Source organism: Corvus moneduloides, chromosome 2, assembly GCF_009650955.1.
Source record: "Corvus moneduloides isolate bCorMon1 chromosome 2, bCorMon1.pri, whole genome shotgun sequence".
In the NCBI taxonomy this organism is placed as follows: Eukaryota; Metazoa; Chordata; class Aves; order Passeriformes; family Corvidae; genus Corvus; species Corvus moneduloides.
In genome coordinates, this window is record NC_045477.1 from 4,459,607 (window position 1) to 4,472,553 (window position 12,947).

The following is a 12,947-nucleotide window of genomic DNA, read 5'->3' on the forward strand; positions in this document are numbered from 1 at the left end:
ACACCTTTACTGCAGTTACAAGACAGATGGTTACCCAGACAGTTCTCACAGGTTTAAAAAGTTTAAAAACCCAATTACAGCTCTTCTAGTCACAAAATGAAATACCACTAAAGCTTTGAGAGCAAACAAAACCCTACAGGTCTCCAGTTATTAATGACACACTAGGCAATGAGTTACAGGGACATACCTGCCCCCCTGTAATGGCTCTTAATGCTACTTTGTGAACATGGTGAGCATCTTCCTCACAGAACAACTGCTGAAGTCAAAAGGGCCGTGGAAACTTGATGGACTGAGTACAGCTACCAATTTACTTAGATTAATACCTTACTTGTAATCTTCTTGAAATTCATTTATGGTAATCAAAAATAAGGAAGATTTCAGACTGGTCCCAGTTTTGCTTGCATGATGAATAAAAGAATTTATTAAAAGTTTTTTCCATAACACAGGCCTTCCCAGGTCCACTATCCAGGAGGAATGATCCCCCTGACTGTTTTAGGCACTGGCTACTGCCTACTCCTTCCTCCTCTGGGCTGCTGCAAGCCTGGCATGCAGCACTTGGTTTGAAAATAGACAATCCTAAAAAGAGCTGGCAGCAGTGCTACAACAGGACAAGGACAACACCCTTCACATTCCTCAAAGTCCAAGCTGTTCTTTTCCGCCTGCAAGGAACAGCATCAGAGAATTAAGAGAACAGCAGCAGAGCAAACAGAGATAAACTTCTGGTCACCAGAACATCAGGATATGATGACTTGTCTAATCTCTGCTTGCACTACCTATCAAGGAAGAGAAGTCCTCTGTCTCCTGAGACTTTACTAAGTAAGCCAACTCAGCATCAGTCCCTTTCATCAGCACAGATTTTCATATCATTAAACAATTTCAGATAACCTGAGGAACAGAAAGTTCACAAGTGTTGTCTCACAATGCCTGAAGTTCTTCTGACTTCAGCATGAATATGTTACTTAATAATTACATTGCTCACTTTCCCATGACAAAAAAAAAAAAAAAATTAAACAGCCTTGGCACTGGAGAGGGATTCAGACAGATTTTTGCCATTTCTGGGGGAAGACTTTTGTTTCTTTCTAAAAAGATGTTTAGTGTTTTTTAAAAATACTTCCAAGTTCATTCTGCTTTCATAAAGAGGACCCAAGAAGCCTTGCAGGGAGCCTCCTCCTGGAGTCTAGGCCATATGAACACACCTGTAGCTAGACAAAAGCCATGCAAGGAGATGTTTCCTCAAGTCAGTTAATACCAGCCAGATCAGTGTGTCTCCTAAAGTTAGCACCACATCAGTCCTAAAGTTAGCACCAGATTCATGTGCTTCCTAAAGTTAGCACCACATCAGAATTGTGCTCAGATTTTCCAGTACATTCCAGCAGGAAAAGAAGCAAACATTAATAGCAGACTTCAGAGGCAAGGCCAGTCCTGTCTTCTCATAGCAGCAAGTTTCTGATCACTATACTCATCCCAATTCTCCCTCTTACTCAAAAATGTTGGGGGGAAAGATGGGGACGTGCAGGGATGAACACAGGCAGATCAAAATCAAGTTTCTCTATCAACCACATCCAAAGCATTAGTGTTTTATTAAGTGTAAATGTTGGGAAGTAATAGCCTGATAGATAAGGAAAGCAGCAGCAGCAGGATTCCTCATAATCTTAATCATAATATACACTGGGTTGAAAGGCACCCCTCAGGCTCATCAAATCCAACTCCTGGCCCTAGGCAGGACACCCCAAGAGTCACACCATGTGCCTGAGAGCATTGTCCAAACACTTCTTGAACTCTGTCAGGTTGCTGCTATGACCCCTTCCCTGGGGAGCCTGTTCAGTGCCCAGTCACCCTCCAGGTGAAAAACATTTTCCTGATATCCAACCTAAACCTCCCCCGACTCATCTTCACGTCATTCCCTTGGGTCCTGTCACTGGTAACTGAGTGAAGAGATCGGTACCTGCCCCTCTGCTTCCCCTCATGAGGATGCTGAAGACAAGAGTGGGGTCTCCTCTCAGCCTCCTCTTCTCCAGACCTCTGAACAGACCGAGTGACCTCAGCCATTTGCCATAAGGCTTCCCCTCCAGACCCTTCACCATCCTCGTGGCCTCCTTTGGACACTCTCTAATAGCTTCACGTCTTTTTTACATTGTGACACCCAAAGCTGCCCCCAGGACTGGAGATGAGGCTGCCCCAGCCCAGAGCAGAGTGGGACAATCCCTCCCTTGCCCAGCTGGCAATGCTGGGCCTGGTGCCCCCAGGACAGGGATGTCCTTCCTGGCTGCCAGGGCACTGCTGACTCATATCCAATTCACCATCAACCAGGACCCCCAGGGCCCTTTCCATGGCACTGCTGTGCAGCCTCGCATTCCCCAGTCTGTTTGTACACCCAGGGTAGCCCTATGCCAGCTGCAGAATTCAGCACTTGAGAAGATCCTATAGAATCACAGAATCACAGACTGGATTGGGCTGGGAGGGACCTTAAAGATCATCCAGTTCCAACCCCCCTGCCATGGGTAGGGACACCTTCCACCAGACCAGGTTACTCAGAGCCCCATCCAACCTGACCCTGCACATTTCCAGGGATGGGGTACCCACAGCTTCTCTGGGCAACCTGTGCCAGGGCCTCATCATCCTCTGAGCAAAGAATTTCCTGGCTACAGTCACCAACACGAGCACTGCAGCAACCAAGACAGTGGATTTTATCAACAGATGGAAGCTTGAGTGGACAAACTACCCCTGAGTGTGCCTGGGGTGAGTAGATCCCACTCCATCAGCTTCCAGCACTGGGTACAAGTACCATAGCCCTTCACGTGGAGTCTTGCTAAAAACCCTGCTTAATTCATGAAGCAGAAGAGGTCTCCTGTGAAGAAGAAATTTGTCCATTTTTCATCTTGTATGTGTTATTGCCAAAAAATTAAATGCTAAAATATTTACAGAGCTGTTAGCTAGCCACAGCTCAATGTCTCAGTTCCCTGTGAGACTTGGCAAATACCTGAAAAGTGATGCCTTTAAAACTTCCTTTAAAACTGAAATGTGTCCTCCTTTTTGATACCAGCCAAGTCCTGGAAGAGGAATTACACAAATTCGGATATTGCAGGATTAGCAACTGACATATGGCAGAATAAATTAATCCATGGTTTCCTTCTGAGCCTCAGTTTTAAGAAGCTGGTTCTGGCTCTGAGGACAATGTCCTAAAATCTACCCAGTGCATGTATACAAAACAAAGCTGTTTATTTCTAATAAAGGGATGTAGGTGTTGTCAGGAAACCAATCAATGTAATCCTGATCAAAGAATATAGTGTTGCCATACCTAACTTTGTTGGGAAAAAAAAAAACCCTGGACACAAAATAGCTATTAAAATTGCACTGTCATAACTGAAGGATTATCTAATGTGGTTGTGAAAGGGTCTGCCATGGGCCTGTAACTATTTTTCATGTGCTTGGTGTTACAGTGACATGTGGGCTTGAGTTTGTTTGGAACAGGTTGCCCAGAGATGCTGCAGAGTTCCCACCTGTGGAGATCCTCAAAACTGGGCACAGTGCTGGGCAGCGTGCTCTGGCTGATGCTGCTCGAGGAAGGTGAGATGATCTCCAGAGGTGCTTTCCAACCTCAACCATTCTGTGACTGATTCTGTGAAACAGACTGAACTAGGAAATGGGTAAGAGTCAGAGAAAAGGGGTTCCAATAGACCAAGCTGAAAATTATTTGCTGCCCAAAAAACGCAACCCAAAACAAAACCCCCACATTAGGATGTACAAAACAGAAATCCTTCTTCTATATGCCACTCTGAGAAGATCTCTGCTGGAAGGCCACTTCTAGTTTTGAGCACCAGATTTCAGGATACAGTGGGTCAGTGAAAGAAATCCTCATCAGCAGAGAACCTTAACAATCTAGGAGGAGTTTAACCTAGAAACAAGAGGCTGGGAAATCGTATTCAAGCAGTAGACTTGCAGAGATGAAGGAAATAAACTGCCCATCCACATCTTCTGTGCAAATATAGGTTACACAAAATAACCACACATCAAAAAAACCAAAGAGCCCTAGATTTCCTCCAGAAGTCATTCAGCCTCCACTACAGGCTTTCAAGAATAGATAAAGCACCTCCAAGGAGGTGACAGTGGTATAATGGAGCCATGGGAGAGAGGTATGGGAGTATTACAGCTTCCAGATCCCTTGGAGCCCTTTTTAACGCTTACATGAAATGACAGAGCTTTGAGGAAGAAACATTTCATTGAAAGGTTCAACAGAGTCTGAGGTAACCACCTACAGCTACAGCCTCCTATGCCTTTAACTCACTATCTCCTTTGTTTTCACAGGTAAACTACCATTTCACAAAATTCATTAGATCAACACTATCCCTGCACCTTAAAGGACTAAGCTTGAATAGCTGGGCTCACCGAGAAGTAAACAGTTCTGTGACCCACATTACACAGGTCAGGTAGGCCTAAAGATTTCCTTCACTCACACTGCTAAGACATACATTTCTGATAGCTAGGAGTCACAATTTGGCTTACAAGACCAAGTGAGAGGGTCTAGTTTACAGGAGAAGGCAGCCTGTACTGAGAATCTGACCAAGGAAAGATAAATACCCTGTATACATAAAGAACTCTGAATATAAAGAAGATGTCTTCTTTATAGTCACTTCAACAAAAGAAATATAAGCAAAGAAAAAAGCATCTCCAGATCAATCTAGACTCTTCAGGCATCTTCCAGTTTCTCCATTATTAATCAAGATAAAAATATTTTAAAATTGTGATGCGAGTTTTCACTTTCTCTCTCGTCACACAAGATTTAAAAAAAAAAGAATATTGGCAATTTATAAGCAAAATTCTTACCGCATTTCAACATGCAACATTGGTCTCACTTCTGTACGATTAAATAGACTATTTACACACAATACATATATATCTCTCCCTCTGTATGCACATGCATTGGTCCTAGCCTAGGCATCAAAGGCCACATGTGAGTTCTCTGGGTCAAATCTTGCTCAAGCAATTCCAGTCTGAATGTGTGTTGTCCTTTGGATAGCTGAGGATCTCAGTTCTTCCGAATGTCGGCGTAGACCACAGACTCTGACTTGTTGATCTTGTCGCTGTGCTGTCCCCCGGAGTGATCTAACTGCGCGTAAATGACTGGGCCCTGAGGACACAATGAAGAGGCACAGTCAGGCTTTTTCAGAACAGGCCCCACTGCCCCTCACTTCCATGGGGGCTGCAGCAAGATGAGAGCTAAAGCAAGACCACAGAGCTTTTATGACTGCGAATGGCACTTGGAAGCAGGTGGAATGAACCCTCAGCTGCACATGAGCTCTAGTCTGCCACCTTTCTCCTCTCAGGAGCATGCCAAACAGCACCCTTGCCTCTCTCCAGGACTGCCCGCTCCTCACAGAAAGCAAAATCTGGGATCCTTTGCTCTGAAAAGCAGCAATTCTTACGTGCAAAGACACGTGGCTTAGTCAGATGCATGCCAGATTTAATATTGTTCAAGAGGAACTGTACTAGAGGTTTACCAGTCAACAGCAGAGTGTACTTCCCAAACTGCTACTCAGGTCCTGTAAATCCCAGCACGGCTGTACCACTTAGGTGATGAGGGAGAGGATAAAGCTGCAGCCACTCTGTGATTCGAGTCACTGCCCAAACCAGTGATGGGGCCAAGACTTACACAGCAGTGAGCCAGGAAGTGCTAAAATGGTGCAGCAATACAGAATTCTTACCTGACTTACGAGCCAGCCCAGGCAGCAGCAGCTCACAGACACGCTGGGCAGGCACGGCCTCACACATCTTTGTGACATTTGCTGGGGTGCAGGGGAGGACATTACAGCCCTGTCTTTCAGCTGACCGTGTAAACACTTCCTAAAACCCCACATCCTCTACAACACAGCCCAGGGAAAGCCAGCTGCAGCTACTGGAGACAGGCTGAGGACAGGACTGCAGCCTCCACAGAGCAGAGGTGCAGCAAGGCAGGTGGGAGCTCGATGGCAAGAGAGCTGCAGCTCCCACACTGAAGCCCCCAGCTGAGACAAGCACAGGGCACAGCGCTGCCACCACCTACCATGCGACCTCAACAGAGGGACCACACACCCCATGCAGGAGGGAAAGGGACTGTCCTATCTGGCAGTGAGTGGGAGGGAATTAAAAAGAGAGCTTTTAGTTTGGTTGTGGCTTTTTCAGCAGTTTTTCCTTCAAAACCTCTCATCCATTTAACTATTCTGGTTTCCCGTACGTCCCAGGAAGAAGTAGCCTTCACTGGCACTCCTACCCCCTTCTTGCCAGTACTTCTGGAGTCCTGACAAATTAGAAAATATTTGTATAGACCTGACACAGAAATTTTTCCATCTATTTTCCAAAGCAATTATGAGCCAGAGATGAAAACAGACCTTCTGTACAGAAAATTAAACCCTTGAAGGATGGCAGGTACCTTCTTGCACAGCTGCTTTTCCCCCAGCACAGTGGCAGAGCACACATGTGAGAAACACCTTGTTCTCTTTCAGAAGTCATTTAAATCCACATTTTCTTCTTTCTGGGTAAAGTATTTCCAAAGTAATAAAGAACACAGGAAGAAGATGGACTGAAGAGTGAAAACTTGCAAGTAGGTATAAAACACTGAATATAAACAACACACTGAGAAAATGGGGGGAAAAAAAGACCCTGATGTCCTAGAAAACTCTAGATTTCAAATCTCATTATAGCAACTTTTTTTTTATTTCTCTGCTATTTGCTTTCATGTCCTTCTGGTCTCCAACACTGTATTGAAATTACATTACTAATTCCAATCAGAGCACAGTGTCTATATAAACTTCAAGGCGAAGTAACCCTGAAGTTTAACTGCAAGCAATTTTGGAAGTCTCATCTGCCTGAGGCCAGAGGTCAAGGGCATGATAAATTCAGCTTGAAAGCACTATCAGTTTAAAACAATATAAAAATAATAAATCTAACTGCATAAGGTAGTCACTATGACATTCCAAATTTTGTTCAAGTAATTCTGATGGGTCAATTTTCTACCACAGGAGTTCACTCACTATCAGTTACCACTATTCTAGGTTTTTGCCAGTTTAAATATAGTTACTCAGCTGCAACCAGCATGGTAGTGGTGTGGAGAGACTGACTGGTCTGATCAGCTGATCCAGACCAAGCTATCATTGTCTCAATGTGTTTATTGTCAGTCACCTAAAAAAAGTGGTAGATGGCCAACACAGAGAAAAGGAGGGGCCAAGGATTTATTGCAGTGCTCATCTTTTTGATTTGCTGCCAACTGATTCTCTAGCTGACTATAAGCGTCACCTGGGGCATTTTAAAAACAGTCTAAACAATTCAGAACTTTCATCTAATCCCAAGCAAGCTCATCCTGACTCTTCAGAACCAGAAGACAGACCAGCACTGCTATATAAAACCAGCATTTCCTGAAGCCTTGCAATTTTTCTATTCAGAACTGAAGGGAAAAGAGTAGCAGACGTACCTGCTAAGGGTTTGTCAGCAGAGTCATGAACTGCAAGTTACAGCAAAGAAAAAGGAATTACAAAGTTAGACCACCATGATCCAACAGGAGTTTACAGAATTTTCAAATTTCTCGAATTCTGAATGATGCTGCAACTACCATAGATTCTGGCTCTGGGAAAGGTATCTGAAATTTAAATCAAGATTCCTGGCATCATGAACTGCTCCTTCTCAGGGTCCTGGGATCCAAACAAGGACATCCATGTGGGAAATCCATGTAGTTCTTGCCTTCACTGGAAGTCGTTTCTTACCCACGCAAGTAACAGTCCTGGCAGAACAGCAGTCACTAGAGAATGATGGCACTGACAAGAACCACCACAGACAAATCTGACAGGACAGAACATACCTGCTGAGAAGGAGGGCACAGTGAAAACAAGTGGAGCTGATTCAAGCAGCTGAACACTCACAGAATCAGATATGCAAATTCCAGAAAGCAAGGTCCACACCTGAGTAACTTGCACTCAAAACTCCAAGGAAGTGCAGGCTCAGTGCACTTTCAGCTGAGATGTGATGCAGACAAATACTCCATCACTGATTCTTGAACTGATACATAAATAAAAAAATGAATGAACTTCATTTAATTAATTTAAATGCCACTCTGTGAACACCTCTGTTACTGTTCTTAACTTGCAGAGGCAGAAGTTTTGTTTGTACTCACAGTTCTTTTCCACCAGAGAAATACAAAGCATTCATTCACTTCCTACACATCCCACCTTGTAAAAAAGCGACAAGAAGACCACAGGCCTCTGCTGTTTGACCACAGCACTGACTGTGGGAACCACTGGTCTAGAGCTGCCAGGCATTCCAAGAGATTAAGAGTCTGCCTGAATCAGAAAGAAGCCTGCAACAGCTTTGGGAACTGCTAGGAATGAGTATCTGCCTTTCACCTAGACAACACCTCAAAAGCTTGAATACTGCAACTCATTTCTTGATTACCAAGAAACAGCAGGTTTTACTTGTATGTGATGCAAGAGTTCAAATATGTTGATTTGCATGCTGATATGACCCTTAAAGAAACAACTAAACAATGGTTAGAAGCTAACAATGTACGTGTAATCAACTGAAATTTAGCTTCCTCACTTGTTTAAATATTCTGTTCAAAATCTGACCTACCCTCATTTCACTGTGGATCTTTTTAAAAAAAGTAAATATGTTCTGTAAAGATGGGGCAAATGTTTAACAGGAGGTACAGGAACCACTTGCTGCTACAAATGTCTGCCAAGAAAAGAAGCTCTCTTTGCCTGACAAAAGAGATTAAAAATAAAAAAAACTAAACTAAAACTGAACAAAACAAAAGCCATTTGCAGTATTTTTCTGTTGAGGTCAGTAGTGTTCACACTTTGTGTTTTCCTTTCGGAACTTACCTGCAGGGAGAACTCTGTCAATGAATAAACAGACCAGAGTGACTACAGAAGGGAAAAAGCACCCTGATTCTGAGTTAACATTACAAAGTTTAGATTTACTCTGCTGCTCCTTCCAGCACACTGAGACCCAGAACACTGGGGACATGGAAAGGTGGGGACACCACAAGTTTTCACACCAAAACATTGGAGTATTTTTGCTTTCAAGATGCAAGCACAGAACAGCATCTGCGTGTAGCTCTCAAGGCACTTGCATGTGCTCCTTCACACAACAGTAATTAGATAAAACATCCTGGTTTTTTGACCTATGGACGTTGACTCCAACAGCTACTGCATCATAAATCCCACAAAATCTCTTTTTTTTTTCCCCTGGAAGCGGAGATGGTGGGAATCACCTGTCTCGTTCACCCATTCCAGAAGCATCTCCCATGATCTAGAAAAGATAAGCTTTATCTAGGCCTTACAGGCAGCCTGCTGCTACTAGACCCACTCCAGTCAAAATGTGACTACTTTAAAATCCTGAGTATACAGCCTCTGTGTTCAGAGAATAACTGATCTCTGAAGTCAGAAGGCAGCTTTGTGGGCCTGTGTGCTAAAACTTTGGAAATACTGCATGGTCCAGAACAAAATGCATTTCAAAACCAAACCAGAAGCCCAGCAGAGTAGGAGTTTTGACTTTACTGAGCTGACTGTTAGCACATTTGTTCTTTTCCTGTAGCATTAGCACACTAACACACATGTCCATTATTTTTTGAGGAGAAAATAAGGAACCAGGTATTAACTTGCACACACGACACTGCGGCCACTTGCTAAAAGGTGGCTAATTAAGAAGAAGTCTACTTTGAACTTAAACTCTCTCAGGACCTGTATCTCCACAGGAAAATTGCTGGGAATATACAAATCAAGAGGGAAGAAACAGCTTCCACATAAGGAAATCCTGTACTGGTAGCAGGTAAGGATCCATTGCGTAGAATCCCTGTCTGACTCATGCTCTGTCCCCTCCCATGGGATGCTAAGTCTGGATAAAAGCCACTTTTTCCCTTCAAAGTCAGCAGAACTTTGCCAACTGCAGCAAGCACAAAGAGCGGCACTTTCAAGGCCACAAAAGTTGGGAAGCTCAGCAGACCAGAGCTGTCAGCAGCACAAGTCATCTGCAAACTGGTCAGCATCTGGCTCCTCTCCTTGTGAAGGAAGGATGTGCCATGGAGCACGAGAGTGTAAGGCAAATTCCTCCCCATTACCATCCCAGAACAGATTAGGCAGCTTTATGGGGTGATCCATATCTGGCAGACATAGTGTTGTGTCTGTGCTACAGAGATACTCACTGACCACTCCTCATCCTTGCACTTCACTACCACCTGTACATGTTAATGCACAAGATCACAAGCACAGTTTTTTATAATTTAGTATGAAAAGGGCATAAAACTCCATCTCAGCTAAACCAAGATGCTGCTCTTTCGACTGCACCAAGCCTTCTACAGCAGAGTTCAGCAGTCCCAGCTTACTGTGCACCCCTTGACCAGAGCACGCACTTTCACCAGCAGACAGCCCCCAATGCACGAATCCCACCCTGCCTGGATGTTTTCCAAAGCAGCTGCCCCAGGCTCGGGGGGAGTCCTGCCTGGGAGCAGCAGGAGCAGTTTACCTGGTGTGATCTGGCGGGCACGCTGTTTACCAGGCCCTCTGTGTCGGAGGGCGCCTTCTGCGGAGCCTGCTTAACCGGAGACATCAAGCTCTCAGAGGTACTGCAGCTGACGAGGTGGCAGAGCAGAGTTTGCACGACAGTGTTCAAGAGGCACACACAAAAAATAAAAAACAAACCAAACAAAAAACCAAACCAAAACAAACAAACAAAAACAAAACAAAACAAAAAAAAAAACAGAAGACGAATGATGGCAAAATGAAATGCGGTACATTACACCAAAGTAAAAAAATGAACATAATGGATTCTGAAATAAACACACACGATTCTCCATCTCTCCCGAGACATTTCTCTGTCCTTCCTCTGAGTTTCATTGGTAAGCAACAGGAAGGAGCAGCTATTAACATAGGACAGCAGCTCCTCCACAACCCCTGGTCCTTAGATACTCCCCATTCAACTCAACCTCTCTAAAATCATGTGTTTTCTTCTCAGTTAACAGGGGTAAGTAGCAATTATCTTCTAACTAGGAGATAAACAGTCCCTGTCACTGAGGCAAGTGTGGTACCAGGGCTACAGTTAGAGGCAACATTTGCCAGCCAGCAAGGTACATCCTACCCAACTCTGCATTAGTTCCCTTGCTTTTAGTTCAGCTGTGAGCCCAAAGTAATTCTCCCAGCAGACACCAGTTCTCTGGAGCAATTACCTCAGGAGTCACACAGGACATTTAAGCTACGTGCCCTCATACAGCTACTTGAATATCTAATCAGGCAAATCTTGGTTTTCAAACAAAAGAACTGTCTCGTGGTGACAACCAACACCCCTAAAAGAAGGCAGCTGGTTTTCACCCTCTGATTGCTTCTTTCCATCTGCTTAAAGCAGGACTGAAAAGAAAACAAGCATGTGACTTGAAATTAATGTCACAAAGCTAATTACAGGAACAAATGTCCTTCAAGATGGTGGCTTCTGGACAATGCAGTAATGGGTCTCTCAGTGCTAGGTCTACCTCCTTGTACCCAAGCACCCAAGGAAGTTAAGTAGCCACCTCCTTGGCAGCAGTCACAGGAGTGCCCTCTGCTACCACAACCCCCTGGCCACTGGGCTTCCTTTTCCCCCAGTCTTTGTAGACAGACAGTGTATAAAGTGAGTACAGAAACAAACCAGGACAGTGACATTAAGAAGACCACCTCCTCACAGGGCAAGCTTTTTTTATCCTTTGATAGGTCTTACCATAGCAGCTTAGCTCCTCATACATGCAGCATAAGAATTAAAAAATACTGCCCCAGCCATCATGGCAAGGGGTCTCTACTGTCTCAGAGACAATGCATCCCTTCTGTTACCAAAATTATGTAATCATTAATTGTTTTATACACAAAACTCCTCAGATCTACACTATCTAAGTGTTATCATTCAGGTTTAAGCAACTAATGTACTTAGATCCCTGCAAGTTTTCAAACACCCAAACTGTCTGAGCTTACAGGGAATTTACTTTTATTCTGACACAGAAAGAGCTCTGAATTTCCTGTGCTTTAGTCAATGCACTGCCAAGTTCACTGTTGGAAGAGATGGAGGGACACCATCTGGGATAAACAACAACTCCACCCCAGTCAGACACGAGACAATGAAACCCAAGCACCCAGTGAAATGCATCATCCCTTTGCCAACAGATTCCAGCACAAATTACAGTGATGTTAGTAGAGAGCTAGCTGGTTAGTCAGCAAAGGAAGAGGAAATGTGTACACACACACAGGTATTAACAGCAACCACCAACTTGATTAGTTACCATGGTGTCTAGTGGGACTGGAAGAGAAGACCCAGCCCTGTTACATTCCCAATCTGGCGTCTATATCAGGATCTCTGTAAGGAGAGGAAGGTAAGCAGGATCCGATCCCAGCACACCAAGGCAGAAAGAAAAAAAACAAAACAAAAAAACACCAAAGTCAGAGCATGAATGGAAACCGTGGCCATGCAGGGGTTCCAGATGCCACGCAGGGCCCCAGCCCACCTCAGTTCAAGGCAGAATGGTTATCTAGGAGGAAGTGCTTCTCTCCACCACCACACACCGGGTTAGCATCATGTAGAAGACAGTCCGTAAGTTTGGAGGGAGTCACAGCACACTTGGTTTCTTTCTACACATCATGCAGAGCTGGCATGGTCAGTGAAAGCAGGATTTAAACCTCAGAGATTAATCTCCCAAGAGAGTAGTGAAATCTACTACAAGAAATCACAGTGCATGAACTACTGCTCCGGGCTCAGCACCAACATGTGTCCTTCAGCAGGAAGACACTGGAGAGCAGGTCAGTGGGAAGCAGGGCAAGCAGGCCACCTCAGGCACACTGCTGGTGCATGACACTGCAGGGTTCTTTTCAATTCTTAGGGGAAGGACACATGCAGAAAGGGAAAACCAGGCTTTCCACACAATTTTGAGCACACACAGCCACCCTCGCTGTATTTAGCCTTACCAT

The 12,947-nt window shown here is 44.4% G+C and overlaps 1 protein-coding gene across 5 annotated transcripts in view; it reads right to left on the reverse strand.

Moving 5' to 3' along the window:
* Positions 1 to 2,895: 2,895 nt before the first annotated feature.
* The window catches only part of MPZL1 (myelin protein zero like 1), a 34,097-nt gene continuing 24,045 nt past the window's right edge, over positions 2,896 to 12,947 (reverse strand). For all 5 annotated transcript variants that reach the window (XM_032096038.1, XM_032096039.1, XM_032096042.1 and 2 more), the window contains 2 exons: positions 10,489 to 10,594; positions 2,896 to 5,128 (listed from right to left, as the gene is read on the reverse strand). In XM_032096038.1, the coding sequence (XP_031951929.1) occupies positions 5,027 to 5,128; positions 10,489 to 10,594 (208 nt within the window). In that variant the 3' untranslated portion in view covers positions 2,896 to 5,026. The remainder of the gene's footprint in view (positions 5,129 to 10,488; positions 10,595 to 12,947) is intronic.